We start from the raw sequence: 16,631 nt of genomic DNA, 5'->3' as shown, positions 1-16,631 counted from the left end.
TGCATTTTATTTGAAAAAAAAAAAAATCTTTCAATCATTTAAAAATATCTAATTTATTTGTTCCATTGTACAACAAATAGATCCTTCGAAATTCATAAAAGGAATTCCAAGGAATATACATAGGTTCTCCAAAAAATATATCTACTCATAAATAATCTTGCACGGCAAGAAATAATGAGACTTCACCAACTTACTCTATCAACTCTATTAGTATAAGTTACTACTATTAAGAGATAGGGTTACTGAATTTAAATATCTATTCGTCTACTTGACCTAACGGTTAATTAGTCTGAAATCTCATTATCTTTGCTTGACGACTTAAATCAAATGAAGGGTCTTTAAAATGTAGATCGTCTGGATGGAAACTAGGCCCGTATGCTAAAATTCAAGAGAAAACCGTCAAGTTATTTTGTGGAAAATGACGCGTACAAGTTAATTTTTTTTACATCTAACAGAAATTAGTGCAGGGGCCCTCAAAGTATAAACAAAATGTTACATATATAATTTCTACAGTATGTGGTCTCTTTCATTACAAAGCCTTTTTTATCACCTTTACATCCCATAGACAGATAGAACTATGCTGATAATCACTTTTTGTAATCGAAGAAAGGACAATTATTTATAGCTACAAGTTGCTTATGCATATATACTATAAATTTACTTTTCTAATATCTTTCTATCAAATCCTTCACATGAATTTAAATTAATCACAGCAAAAGTGGAATAACTTAAAAAACTAGATAAGTCGGAAAAAATGGGTCGATTCTGCGTTTCCCTGTAAATTTGTAACTCTATAAGGTATGATTAACCTGCAACATAATTTACAGAATCGTAAAATGTCATTCTGGAACCACCCCTGTAACGACCTTGGTTACAGAGATGCAAATGAACTACTGCCAACTTCACTTCGATGAGTTTACGATTAATCCTAACCCTTAAAAAATTATTTTGTTTTCCTACAAACATTTGTTTTTTTATATAAAATTACGTGACACACATGAATTAAAGATGGAGAAGTTTTTCTTAAATCTATTAATCAGCAAAATATAAACCTTACTGGTAAGTGTGCCCATATATTTTTATACTAGTAGTAGTAAATGACAGCTCGAAAGAGACTGATGGGTATCAGAATATCCTTTCTCAGTACATTAAAAAAAAGTGAATTTGCAAATTGCACTTATATTTAACAAAAATAAGTCACATTTACGCTTAAAATCATTAAATAGAGAATAGACATAAAACTCAACGTGAAATCACATTTACCAACCGTTTAAATCAAAATCACTCTCACATTATTAAATAGGCTCCTGCACATGTTCTGGTAGATTTATATTCCGATTCCGTAAATTAATAAATTCGCTTTCCAAATAAATATATTGTCGAAACTATTTTCTTTTCCAAACCTCGCAAAAAGAGTTCGGTCGTAAAAAATTATGATATAGGAGTTACTGTAAACTTATAGAAGATTACAGGTGTGCGCAAAATCGACCCATAAAATACATATAGACAATAAAATACTTGCTCATCAAATTTTTTCTGAAAACAAATAACGGTGAAAAAACGTGAGTCAAATAAACTTCAGTCGTGACAAAAAAAAGAGTACAGTTTACTTTCAACGATTTAGTAATTTTATTTAAATAGGAATGGTTTTAATCCACGCAATTTCGTAACATTTTAAATAATTTGAAATTAGTCTCGTCGCTTAACCTACGCATACATATAATATAAATATTTATCATCACATTTAAAATTTGTAACTAACCTTTTTGATTTCATAGGCGTTTTCACAATATTTATTTTTCGTGAGTGCTTTTAAACGTTTCAATAAGGGTATTTCATCGAGAGAACTTTTTTACTCGGCTTCCCAATTTATTATTAATTGGTCCACTATTAAGGACAATTTTAGACAAATTCACAGTCCGTACGATATTTGTTGAGATAGAATTCCAAGAAGAGAATAAGCCAATAAAGTTCTGATATGGAACAACTGTAACAATTTATCACGGCATTTGTCACGGCGTTGTTTTCCGCCAATGTCTTTCTACCTCGGCTATCGAATGCGGTTACGTCCAAGAAAGTGAAACAGAAATCTTCTTGGAGGTCTATCTCAGCAAATATCGTACGGACTGTTAATTGTTTTATCAAACTTGCTTGAAGGAAACAGAACTTTAAGCTACCAACTACATACATTATAAAACAAGTCAGGATCAGCGAAACAATCGGATAGTTTCCTTCAATAAATCAATTGGTTAATTTTAAATGTAAATTTTTTATTTTTTTCTTGTGTAGCTTTTAGAGTAAATTAAAAGACTACTCGCTCGCTCCGGATTTCTCGCTATTGGAGAATGAATATTCGTCATTTGGACTAATTTGGGACCATATTTACACGGACGAATATGGCAACTAATCGCGACCGCAACACCGTCCACTCCTTAAAAGTGCGGGAAATAAATACTAAGTGACAATAAACTTTCCTCTTACGCCTAATAACAATTTAAAAAAATAATAATAATAACAGAATAAAACCTTGTGTGTATGTACACCTCTTGTTCATGTGAAGCTTTAAAAACGAAAACATTTATCACAAAGACTAAAAATATCGTGACACGAGATCAAAATAAAAACTAACCTGACTAGGAATGCGGACTAGGGGAATGCTTAGATAACCTTACCCAGGACGGTGGGCTCGTCCTTCAAGAACGTGCTCGACCTCTGCATGGTCGGTACCGGCGCCGATTTCGCCTCGCTGTTGCCCGGCCTTACCTTACGAGGGGAACTGCTCCTACTGTCCTTCATAGGCGACGGGCTCCTTATGTTCCCCTTAATCGGAGACGTCACCCTGCTGTCCAGCTTCCTCGGGGAACTAGTCCTGCTGTCGCTTTTCAATGGCGAACTGGAACGACTGTCCGGCCTCCGCGGGAGCGACAACGGGGCTTCTCTCTTGCCCACGCTGGTATTCCTGGAAACAGTGGCGGACCTTTTAGGAGTCTGCTTCTGTGATGCGGATTGCATTGGAGGACGATTAATGGCAGCCGGTTTGGGAGGAGGGTTACGTGGTGCGGCTTTCGTTTTGGATGGAGTGGACTTGGCCGCGCTAGCTGCGGTTGGTTGCGTTAAGGTGCTGCGTCGGTGTACGGATGGACTTGGGGGCACCTGCGGGGCTTTCGCGGCTAATAATAGGCTACGCCGCAGGGACGGGCTGCCGTTGGAATTGTGTAGTCGTCCGTGCTGGTTCATACCGGGGCTTGAGTTCCTCGACGAGTCCGAGGAGCTTATCATGGGACTGTTTGCGTTCTGTTTGGACGTAAGGGTTTTTTTGGTTCTCAAGGGGGCGGCGCGGGGGAGGCGGCTAGAGGGTTCGATGCCGGGCGTCAGCTCCTTTATTCGTGTCCTGAAAATGAAAATGCACATATAGGAAATCCCAAAAATCGGACGTGAGACCTAAGTGACCAAACTTAAAACTGTAATGCTGTAATGGGGACTACTAGCACATGATAAAATGGTTAATCACAAATATTTTTGATGAAAAGATAGCGTATCTAACTAATGAAATTTTGAAAAACAACTACTCTGCAGACTACAGTGTCCAGCAATAAATTACATCCACAAGGTCACTTGTCGGTGGAATAACCGACAAATAAATATTAAATCCAACAAAAACTAAAAAATTAGAATGTAGTTGTAATGGGACACTGTATGTTAGTCTTTTTAAAACACTTTTGAAAATATTTCTTGCGACCCTCCAACTCACCTCAATGGCGTATCAAGCCTTAACCAAGCATTACTCCTGATCAACCTATCCGCTTGTCCCACCAGGCACTGCTCCAGCTGCAGCTTCACCTTGTTCAGCAGGTCGGCAAATGGCCTACTCCAGTGCTGATCCAGCATTTTGCAGCACCTCGAATAACTCCGGCAAGCCTGGTCCACACCCAGCGTTTTAGCCGCCAACAACATCTGATCCTCAATCTGGCAGATCCCGAATCCGAGGCCCGCGTCTAGGCCGAGTACATACTGTGAACCCAGGACGGCAGAGAAGTGCTGCCTGTGGTAGAGGTGGCAGGCATCGGTGAGCTGCAGCACCAGCTGGCTGACGGGCTCGGCCCATCGCATGGCCGGCAACGTGGCCAGGATCTTGTCGCATGCCAGAATCGCCTCCAGGACCTTGTCCGGGTTCATGTGAACGACGTGTTGCTGATAGCATTTCTCCCTCAGTTCCCTGGGTAGGCTGGCAAACGCCCTGCTAGGCCATACCCTGACGAAGTGCTGGGTGATCCACTGGAGGCATTTCTGGTATAAGTCGTCCAGGCCGTAAGCCGCGGACAGGGGTAGTACTTCTAGTACGCCGGTGCAGCAGCCCGCGCAGGGTTTGTGGAAGTTGTGGCAGTGGCGCTGCTTCAGGGCGTGCTCGACGACTTCCTTCAGGCCCTCCAGACCCAGCATGTCGGCCAGAGAGGCCAACTCTACGAGGCTAATGGAGTCGGGCACGTGGGCAGCGCCGCTGTATATGTGGCACAAGGAGAAATACACGGATTCGTATGTGAAGCCCTGGTAAAGCAGATCAGATCAAATCAGCAATCGATGCTAGACATATTAAATTAATTGAAAATAAAACAACAAAATTAAACCGTGAACAGTTTAAATTTAAGCAAAATTCAATCCTGTGTCGAACGCGTACGAAGGGCATTGGAACTTTAACCTATCGTTATAAATAATCAAGAAAATTCCTTTTTTTTTCTGTGTCACATTTCTAACTGTCCAATCTTTTACCATCGGTCTTGTATTTAATTTGATTTATTTTTTTATTAATTATATTCTTGTTCGAAACGTAGATACAATTTATAAAAGACAAAACAGTTGTTCCATTTACTTAAAGGTGACTAATTTGTTTTCAATATATCTCTTTAAAGCAAAATCGTTAAAAAGTATACAATATTCAATAAAAAAATTAATTGCCAGGCTTCATGTTGTTTGATTGACAGGAATGTTTTCCCTTGATTGACTTCAATTAAAATCTTAATATTTCTCAAGGCAAATTGTTACTAATTTAGTATAGTTTATTACAAGGTGACATAAAAGAAAAAACCATAAAAAAAACTAGTATTCTTGCAAATTATATCATTTATTTGCTTAATTGGACATATTCAGAATATATTGTCTAATATCTCTTTTGTTTAATATTAAAAAGTGAAACAACACAACAAAAATTGTTAAATTGACTCTTCAAAACCCTTTTCTGTATCGTTTTTGTTTATATTTCAGAATAAGGCCAATATTTTGTAAACAGCATTAATAAAAAATATTAGTTTATACAAATGTACAGTTCAAAGATAAGAAGGTCGCTACTAATGTTCAACTAATTATTTACATTCAAAACAATGTAAACAATAATGAGAAGAAACAAACCCGAGATAAATAACTGTACAGGGTGTATAATTTAATTTAAGAACCACCATCGATCACTTTAATTTTGCAAACTAAATACAAGTTGGTTATAGTCATAACATTGTTTGGCATTAAATTCAGTGCAATCTCCTTAAATTTCAAATTAAAATCATATCACGTATCATAATACATCATAAAAATCCAGTTAGTTCGTGGAAAAATAGTCTGGTGACTTGCACACAAACAAAAAGCGTAAAACAATAGCGAGAATGGGTAAATATGAGATAATTAACTGCATAATAAAAGTATGTTTTCCGAAGCCAGAGATGACACTCAAACAACAGTTATATAAGAATATACGTCAGTGAAAAAATATATTATACAATTTATTATACACATCGCTCAATTATTTTACAATGATAACCTTGACTTGGCATTGTCTGCTATTATTGCTAATCTATTGCTTGTTTATAATCATTAATTGATACTGATGCTCAATTGTTAAAGAAAATAACGTTTCATGACAATTCACCTTTAAAAAATGGAATTAATTGTTACCTGCAAGGAAATCACGTTCCCAGACTTTTCCAACCAATTTCCACTTAACAGGGCCGCGAAATACTGACACCTAGATGCCAGGATGCACTTGTGGGCTTTCAGCTTGTGCCCCTCCACCTCCACAGTCACGTCCGGTCCGATTTCCTCGAGGAACATCCGCAACAGATCGGTACCCAACTTCCTGGCCAGGTTCTTCTGTTGAGAACCGGACGCATTCGAAACGCTTTCCGAATCGGAATTGGTCTCGCTAGTTTCAGGCTCCAGGGGATGGGGTGCGCTGCGGTACCCTACCGAGTGGGACATCAACAGGGGGCTCTCCACCCACGAGCTCTCCGGGATGGACCTGCTCATCCGGGGAGTGAAGTTTATTTCCACTCTCGGCTTCTGACATTCCAGATCGGAGAGTTTCACAAACTGAGGACACGGCTGTAACACAAGGGTCATTGTTAGTGCGACGGGCTAATAAATATACCTCGAAACACAACGGTACGCTAAACACTACTGTTAAGGATGGCAATAGAGTTTTTTTAGGACGTAAATATTGATATCGCCGTATAAAACTTGACGTTGCATAAATATGTCATGAAACAAACATGGAAATTTACTAATGTAAAGTCTTGTTCACTGGATTGTGCTGCTAATTGGTTGATAACAGGGTTCTTATCAGTTGTGGCCAGCCCAGGCAATGAATAATTACAATTAATTTGACTCCGACAATTCATTAAAATTCAAAACTGTTGTAAACTTGTTGAAACAAGGTAAGGTGTTTTTCAACAAAAATTAAGAAATTTCCAATGCTACAAGTCAATTAAGTTAATTCATTTAAATAAAAATATAATAAAAAGCATATTTACATAACATTGGACAAAATTTGTTTGCTACTCTGTTTTTGTTCACAGATATTTTGAAAAACGTTTTTAAGTTTCAATTTATTCAAGCGCTATTTACCTTAAACTATCAATCAATTAAAATTATTTTAATAATAAAAGTCGCACCAATCAAATGATGAACTAAAAATTCTTTCACATCGTCATTAATATTTAATAAAGGTTGGATAGCTCCAAGGACATCACCTTGGGGTAGCGCAAAGTCCGCATTTATCATACTACATTGTCGGTTTTAATATTTACATCTGAAGAATTGATATTTTTACACGGTGTTTATGTTTGTCAAACAAAAGGATATCATGTACCAACCTCTAAATATTCTAAATGACAAACTACATTGAGCAAATAAACTGTCAAGCGAAAGCAAAAAATATTTACAGTAATCAAGTCGGTATTTATTTTAAGTGGAATTATTTATATGTATTTTATACCTGCTTAATCTATATAGACTATTAAAAAAATTGGAAAAAGATAATTGTTAGGTATCGTTTTTTGACAGTCGTACTTTGTAACTTGTACTGAATAGCTCAATTTTTATACAGGATGTCCTCTAGTGAAGAGTCCATACTTCAAAGATAGCTTTTTTACACGAAAATATAAAGCCTGGGCGGCTTCAAAGGGTGCTGCAAAATTTGCAAATTATTAAACTAAAAAATCAAAATGAACCAACAATATAGTTCATATTCAAATATTCCCGCAATTACGGCGCGTTGTGAGCTTTCGCGAACGAGCGAGAAGGCAAGGAAGGTGCAATCTTAACTAAAATCACTATTAAAATGTATATCACTGAAAGTATTGCCACCCACTAATCGCGGAATGCTCGGATCCCTTTTGTTCGACGTAGAAAGATCCGACCTACACAACGACACCAAAATTACTCCGATCGAACCACCCCTGCGCCCAGCTGTCGCATCCGAACATAGCAACGTCTATGTTCTAGGTTCATCTTCATTTACTTCAAGATCCTCCCTAAACGGGAGAAAAAAGGTTAAATAAAAGAAAAGTGAAAAGACCCGTAACTTTTTAAGGAAGCAAAATTACAATGAACTTGATTTAAATAATAAAGCCCGTTCGTTTCCAGACATCCTGTATAGGAAATTATATCGTCCAATTTAATATTCAGTTGATCTTGACTTATTAAAATGATATGCTGTATGATTTATTCTTTAGCGGAAACGTAAACGTCTTGGGGTGGCGCATTTTTTCACAGCACAATAAACAAAAAAAAAAACTCGAGCACGTATCCCATCACCAACAACCATACAGACCTCTAGGCATAGCTCGACGTTCATCTTCGACCGATTACATGCTCGAACTAAGGAACAATTAAAAACAAACAAAATATTTTAGTATTCTCCTCGGGCTCAGTCTATTGTTATGTGGCCACCGAACACCGATCACAATGCAGTCTCCTTTTCCTTATGAAAATGACGCGGATATCTTCACGGTTACAAATAGGATGGCACCTCCGGAATTCATCGGTTTCGGCTATTTTTTTCAGATATTCGCAACTTTACTACCGGTGACAGATCGCGAATCATCAACACTTTTCAATCATGAATGGAAATTACCGAATTATGACTACGAGCGTTTCGTTCGGACAGACAGGAACTAGGAAACCGCAAGCTGTTGCTAAAACGTTTAGTTTTAACGTCGAATTCCGTAATAGTATTTTTTTCGATTATTACATGGTTCAATTCGTGTACAGGGCGATTGTTAAATGAAATGGGCACGACGAAATGATCGACAGCTGCGCAAAAATTGTACTTGATGGGATGCGTATTTTTTTTAGATCACTCTGTATAACAGAAACGTAAAAAAAAAGAAAAAATATAAATTATTTCCAACCATATATTTTTAATAACATACAGTAAGTTCAGTGTTCTCGGAATAACTACGATTTTGAAACATTTTTTTTATTAGAAACCACAGAAATAATCGAATTTAACACTTTTAAACACAAATGTAGGTATTTCATATATTCACAAAAACCGTGAAGTTTGATTTACCAAGTTTGCGTTTGTCTAGTATTGCTGAAATATAATTAGATTAAAATGTATTTATTATATAGGGCGGCAATTTTAAAAAGATGATATTATTGGATCGTTTTTTTTTCCTTGGAAGAGCTTTCCAGGAGGGGCCGTGCCCACCCCTGCGCCACCTAGCTAAGCGCCTGTCTGTACATACTCGTATAAGCAAAAAACTCAACTCGTTTTCAACTGTATATAATTATAAATCTTCTTTATTGAATTTAATTTACAGTTTTTCTTTAACGTAATAGGTTGGGGCGACTTTTTAACATGTTTGTGAACCTTGCTTGCACTTGCAAAGACGTTAGCCAGAGGTTTAGTAGGTAGGCAGCTACACAATCCTAATCTACTTGAACAATAGTACACGATGATTTATAAATAAAAATAAATTTCCTTCATGTTTTGTATTATCAAAAATAAAAATAGAAAGACACGACAATCCACTCTTTTAAGAATCCCTGACATGTTTCACAAATAAATAAAAAACAATTGGTTCAGATAAATCTGCAATCGTTGTTTCACTTTATAGCCTCCCATGATAAAAATTACGTCAGTTTTCCAAATCCTCAAACGATACAAGTGATAAATGCAACATAAAAAGTTGTAATAGCAATGACTCAGGAATGCTTAGACAAAGATAACTACTGATATCGTAATATGTTACAAATGCCATTCTTACAGGCAAGAATACTGTTTCGTACATAGATTACTATCTATAGTATGAATTCGTCAATAGAATACATAATGATTGTTCTATCGACAACCACATATTATGTATATGCAAATAAGCGCTGTTTATTGCTGTAATACTGACAGGTACCGATCGTCACCAAGCAATAAATAAAAGCGTAAGGGCCCGTTTTCGGTGAAATAATTGATAGAAAACAAACGAAGCGTAAATTCGTTGACAATGTTTCTAATGATGATTTCTTTAAGATTTTCCACGCCGCAATCTCAGGAATCTCGTTCCACGTAGGCATTTATTTACGGCAATGACGCTAATTGCATAGGCGTCAATTTTAAACATCCCATAATTAGTTTTATAAAAATTCATCGCGAGTACGAGTCTCCAGATAACCTAGGCATTACTCACCTCCTTGAAAAAGATCGCGTAGAAGAGTTTGAAGGATTTCGATCCGAACTATGCCAGATTCGCGCCGTTGCTCTTTTTGCTCCAGGTGATTGTCCCCTCACACATACACCTGACCAATCAATTTTTTTCACGCATAGATTCAAGGTTCGATTGATTGGTATGATCTCAGATGCCTGTTTAAATTTAAAAATAATGTTACTTCGTCATCGCCGAGAAAAACGGCTTGAAATAGATTATTAGGTACGTTTTAAATAAAAAGCCTTTAGATAAATTCAACATTTTTGCCGCATTTAAAGCCGGATTCAAGCAACAGTAATATAACAACGTCATATTTTGAGGCGTGTTCTTTAGGTCGTTAAAGTTTAAAAAGTTGTAACGGGTCATAGGTCTAAAGCCACTGATTTGCTGTAGTCTAGGAGCCAGATAGGGATAGGGTTCCGTGGCCAATCAGAGTGCCACGGCTGCAAGCAACTTATTCTAAAGTATTTTGACCTCCTGAATCCAAAAAACTTGGTCGCAAAGCCTGAAAGTGGTCAATTTAATTGTTATTAACAAATTAAATGTTTAAATGGCTCTAAAAAGTTTATTTTTATAGCTAGTACAATTTTTTATGCGTTAAAAGTTACGTTTTCTCATAATCAACATATACTTTTTTGAAAATTAAAAAAGATTAACTTTAAGCAAAGTTATCGCAAATTTAGTGCAAATATCTTACGTTTTCCGTCTCCGCGCGCATCAATTTTACCATATCTCTGGTTCTATCGGACGGATTGAGACGCACATCTCATTTTAAAGCTTGAACTTTATTTTACAAGATAGGTAAGTTTCACTTATTAATTTATTTATTTAACAATTTATGGTAGCTTAGAAAGTTGTGAAATTTCAACGAAAAAAATTTAAGTTAACAAAGTTATAGCGGTTTGAAGTTATCAAAATGTAACAGCAAAAATGAAAGACCTAGTATTAAATGTTTTAATTTGTTGGGATACCATACTTTCCTAGATATCGATCGACGCAGTTTCTGGTGGGACACCCTGTATAATGATGAGTTAATTACTGGACTGGCCATGACCGACCGTATGAAATGCATTTCCACAGGTATTTCCTGACATGGGTGTGTTTATCAAATTACCAAATAATGTAAACTGCAACGTAATGTCGTTTTTTTTAACTAACCTGCACATAAAATTCGAATCACTACTGATAAAAATACAAACCCGTTTGTAGGTTATAAACAGATGCTCCTGAATACATTGAAAATTAGCGACATGTTTGGTAACTTATTTTATTACTAATTTGTAATTCAGGAATATTTATAGAACTTATACAAAAACAGCGCCTATTTTAAATTAGAATTTTAATTACAGGAATATTTTGTTTCTAAATATTTTTACGTCAGAATCCACGTTATTTGTGTTTTTAAACTACCAATTTTTACGACAGCTTATTAATAAAAAACAAAGTAACGTAAGAAAAGCAATTTCAATCAAAATAAAGAACGCCCTCATTCTTCACCCGGGTTAAAACGTATGCTTTCACTTTTTTTTGCTCATCGATCTACTCCGAGCGTTTTGCCCATTTCTGGATAAAAAAAAACTATCGCTAATTTAGTATTAATCTTTGTATACGTACGCATCACATCGACGTACGACTGTTAAAAAAATATGTACTCTGCCAGCCCAAAGTTGGGCATCGGTTTGCATTTCGGACTTTGCCCGAATATCATTAATCACCTTCATCGTTTCCTAAGTGATTTAACTAATCTATTTATAATTTCTACGCGATTAAATTGGCAAAATAAATAACCAATAATTGCTGCGAATTTAAGTGAACAAAAAACGTTTGCATTGCGCATGTTATTTTTAAGCTGTTTAAATTTTTGCAAATTAACAAGATATACTCGTGATGAGAAAAGTAAGTTACAAAAATAATGATCTTATCAGTGAAAAATCCGATATGAGTTTTATTACAAGATCAGTTTTATCTAGACTTTCCGCTAAGTTCCAAAAGTACTGCAATTATCTACATATACCTAACAATAATTTTTCATTAAATACTTAAAGATAAGTAGGTAAATATATGTGCAAATAAAAGATAGATGTGTTTAGAAAGTCCCGAACAGCTTTCCAATCTATATTGATACTGGTTATCCAATTTATTTGCAGGAAAAAAACCGAGGTGAAGTTTGTGAAAGCACCAAGAGTGTTGTAGAAACCGTTTACAATATCTATTTTTAAATTACCTAAATGGTGACCCAAGAAATTTTAGATGATTGTAGTAAAATGAATATTTATAACATGAGTGGGAGTGGGTTGCATTGAACTTATTTTTGGTCACGGTCAATCTCGTCCACACACGTGGTGGATGTTTAGAAATAAATTAAGGTTCAAAATTTATGGTGAAAATTCGGTATTAACCGCAGTTATTTTTTTTAATTTTTTTTTCGTCGAACGTTTTTTTCCGAGTTTGGTATACAATGAATATCAAAACTACAACTTCGAATTTGCGGTTTTTTTTAAAGACTGAACAAAGATCATTAACAAATCTTACTTGTTTCAAGTCTATTGAATGACCTTTCCCGTTTAAAAATATTACATGAAAATCATTTCAAAATACTACCTGCTCATAAAATATTTACAAAACATCAACGATAACATTATTTTAGAGAACCTTTAAAACAAGATATAGGTACAATAATAGCCGATGTTGATATAACAGACATGATAAAAACAAAACAAATTTGTTTCGACCTTGTAACTATTACAATACAGTATTTTTTATATTGGTATATTGTTTAAAAAACTGAATATATCAACAGCTAATAACTCCAAAATATAATCAGGCAAATTTCTACATGAATACTGAATTAAGCAAGGATTATCTACTTTCACCTTTCTTGCCTTTCATTGACAGCAAAAAGTTATAAAAAATATACCATCTGTTAGATTATACAAGAAATTTGAACATTTCTGGCATCAGTAATTGTCGGGTGTTTGTAGCAACAAAATGAGGTTTTTAAAAAATAACAAATGTTATGTAGATGTGTTTTCTCTTTTATATTATTTTTTATATTTATATTTTATATAAATGAATCAATACTTTGATTTCAAATTTATTTTAATAATAGTTTTACATCGCATCTTTAAGAACATATAAAACCTGTTAAAAATAAACACTAGTTTAAAAAAGTAATAATATAAATGGGAGACAAGTAGTTTCGACATTTAAAAAATTGATTTTTCAGCAAAGCTAGCTGCTTCCTCGATTAATAATAAATATAAATAATAAAAAAGTAGTTTCTAAAAATAGAGTTGATCCACCATTTTTGTAATTCCTCTCTAATCAAATCCAATAATTATTTATTCAGGTTTGTCAACATAATCTACAGATAATTGCTTATTTCACGATATGAGAATAAAAAAGAATGAGATTAATTATTAAGTAAATAATATTATTCCATTAATTTTATCTTTAGATACAGAAGAATGAACAATCTGACACCCTATCTTTTCCCATGATAAAAAGAAATGTTATTCAAGTTTATCACATAAGTAAACATTAATTACAGACAATTAGCTCACCTGTGGCTTATTCACTTTATCCCCAACCTCTTCAGCATGACCCTTCTCATTATCTACCAAATTGTTCTCCGAGAGGTTCCTACTATTGTCATCTTCAATTTTCTCAGAGTCATTGTCATGATCTATGTGCTCTTCTTCAACCGATTCTTTAGCAGAATCCCGCTCTAGATCGTCACTGCTCTTCTCCAAACCAATATTTTCACTGCTACTAGACGATATGGAGAGGTTTTTGACGAGAGAAGCGCTGAGAACTTCAATGCTTATGTGCTCCTTGCTGCTTCGTCTTACTTCTTGTTCCTCTGACTGCCTGCTTGTGCCAGCTACCGAGTTGGAATTTATAGAACTGATGCTCGACGAAAGGCTACCGCTACCGTGGCACTTGCCTACTAAATTAGTTTTATTCAAAGGCTTGCTCTTTCTAAAAGTCGTAAAAGAGGAGCTCAATTTGGTTGGCTTGTCTTTCTTGGGGGCCTCGAAATCAATAACCATGGAGAAAATATTTTTCGTAGCAGATGCCGACGGTGGGGTTTTGGGGGCCTCGGCGACATCGCTAAGATCAACGTAGAAGCCCAGAGGTGATTTCCTAGAAGTTTCAGGTTCGTCCAAGTCCAGTTGGATGATGGAGTTGTAGGGGGTACTGGTGTCGGGGTAGTTGGTCAAGTTGCCAGCTGAGGTTGAGAAACTGCGGGCTTCGCTGGAACTAGACATCTGTAGCATAGAAAAATGTGGCACAGAAGTTTGGAATAGAAGGGCTCCTTGTCGGCGTTCATCGTTCCTCCGCTGGTCAACCACCTCCGCATCGTCTGATAGACTGGCGGCATCAATAAAGCAACCGCTCAGCAGTTGTTGGTTATGGAGTTGCTTCTGCTCCTTTGTACGACCCCTGCGGTCCTCATCACTGCCCAGGCCCGAATCCATTCCGTTTTTCACATTCTTCCTATTCATCAATCTTACTTTACCGCTTACATTTGTGACCTACTAATTATTTCCATTCGGTCGTTGAAATGTAGGAAAATACCGTTCTGTAAGCACTCTCACTTCATAATGAATCAACTACACTGTCACAACTTAATCATTTCTGTTAATTAAATAAATTCCATCCAAAACCATTTAAAACACGTAAGATAATAGTTTATATTGACAAGTATCAAACATTTTGTATGTACAATACATAGAAATACAATGTAATTCCAACATTTCCAGTTTCCAATTAATTTTTCGATCAGTCAAGTGGAAGTGGAACACTCACTTGTATGGATTGACCAATCAAGTTGCATTAAATTGTTCCAAATTTTCATACAGCCATCTATCGCTCAGAAATGACACTGCACTGTTGAAGAACTTAAAGTAGATAGCCAACTGTAACAGCCTACTTCACTGGTGAATTAATTGATCTTTTAATGTATAGATGGCGCTACAAATCTTTTGAAAATATTATTGATTTTTTAAAAAAGTTTTAGGACTCAGAAAATCAAAAAAAATCCAGTAGAAATTAACGGCCCTAATCAATCCAAAGCTGTATTCAATTCTTCTCTAGCGTCACCAGTTTTGAAGATTTTCGATTATTTTTCTCGACGGAAATGTTAGGCAACCAAACATACAATACAATGGTGACAATAATCCATAGAAAATATAGACTATGTTTTATGCAATAAACCGTATAACTTTATAAACTTTTAATATGACATTCGTAAACTACTTTATTATTATTATATTACAAGAAAAAGTTGAGACAAAACCGCCTTTATATGAGCACTTTAATTTTTTGACAACGGATTCAAAGTAAAAGAAGAAATGGTAGTAACTAATTTGTATATTTATTTTTTTTACGTTTACAGAAGTGTAACAATGTATGGGAGTGAATTTCTATAGGAAGGAAACCTTTCGACCTTTAGAAACATACATTTGTTTTCCCACAGTAGGTACTTTAAAAAATAGGAAACACTTATTATTAAAAACTTGATTATGTGATTTATGTGATGTGATGATTATGATTTAAAAATATTTCACATCTATTAGATTAGTAATCATTTTTTATTTATTTTACTTTTTATGGAAATCATATGAAGGGCACTAAATGATATCTATAAAAATTAAGTTACATTTTGAAATTGATTACAAGCAAACAAAAAATGAAGCTATAACATTTTTTCGTATACTTGACAAACATTGGATAGTTTGAGAGCTTAAATACCTACTTATAAATTTTTAAATACATATAAAGCTTTTAAAATTGATATTGTAGGAGTCATTTTCGGTCATTCAAATTTGGCGCCTTATCGTTCCATTTAGTGTTTATGTGATTATGAGGTTGGCACTATAGGCTGTAGGCACTGTAGGCAGTAGGCACTAATGGCACTATATGATATGTTTATGTTTTGTGGTAGTCGTAGGCATTAGGCAGTAGGCATTGTCAATGAGAATATACAATTTGTTGAAAGTAAACATCCTACAATATTCCCATTCCTACATTTTTATATATTTTTTTTTATTTTAGTTGCCAGAGGCCAGCAGAAGAGAATAAAGAAAACAATAATCTCGATGATACCACAGAAGACAAAGATGTACCAGAGGACTCCTGGCACGCACTGGGAGGACAACGTCGTCAGGACGGAAAAGACGTCAAACAACAAGGTAAATATCTTATTGATACGATGTGTGGATTTCGATGCAATCGTGATCCTAGATAAACGATACTAATCGTGATTGATTTACTGTGTCTCAATGGTAAATGTTGTTTTTGTTGTTTTTTCTCTTGCGTCAGAAAAGCTCTTCTATATCGAAAAAAGTACCATCTGAATTTTTCACTATAAATATGTCGGTTCATTGCAAAATCAAAATTTGTCAAAGGTGATGATATGGTGCTTAAAATGCAACTTAAACTGCAGCTTTGTTGTTTCTCTAACCCAGGTGTTGCAGAAATTAAACTCCAAAATAAACACAGTCAACTTGATGCGGAGCAATGGCAATCGAACAGCGCAGGTCTTCAGTCAACCCAAAAAAGTAGGGGGAATGGTACGGATGCCGCTGGTAGTGAACGGCCCCTTGCCCGGCATGAAGTCGAAGGCGCAACTGTAAGCGAAAGTGTATACTTGTACAG

General features: G+C 35.4%; 1 protein-coding gene across 1 annotated transcript; it reads right to left on the bottom strand.

Moving 5' to 3' along the window:
- Window positions 1–33: 33 nt before the first annotated feature.
- LOC108911636 lies at window positions 34–14,714 on the bottom strand. The gene is made up of 4 exons (XM_018716615.1): window positions 13,532–14,714; window positions 5,941–6,366; window positions 3,752–4,545; window positions 34–3,391 (listed from the first exon to the last, which is right to left on the bottom strand). The coding sequence occupies exons 1-4, from the start codon at window positions 14,474–14,476 to the stop codon at window positions 2,659–2,661; spliced, it is 2,898 nt and encodes a 965-aa protein (XP_018572131.1). The 5' UTR covers window positions 14,477–14,714; the 3' UTR covers window positions 34–2,658.
- Between the last annotated feature and the right edge of the window lie 1,917 nt (window positions 14,715–16,631).

The sequence above is a fragment of the Anoplophora glabripennis genome, unplaced genomic scaffold, assembly GCF_000390285.2.
Source record: "Anoplophora glabripennis isolate ALB-LARVAE unplaced genomic scaffold, Agla_2.0 scaffold136, whole genome shotgun sequence".
NCBI classification, from domain to species: domain Eukaryota; kingdom Metazoa; phylum Arthropoda; class Insecta; order Coleoptera; family Cerambycidae; genus Anoplophora; species Anoplophora glabripennis.
Note: the sequence above shows the minus strand (reverse complement) of the source record. Positions and strands in the feature narration are given on the sequence as shown.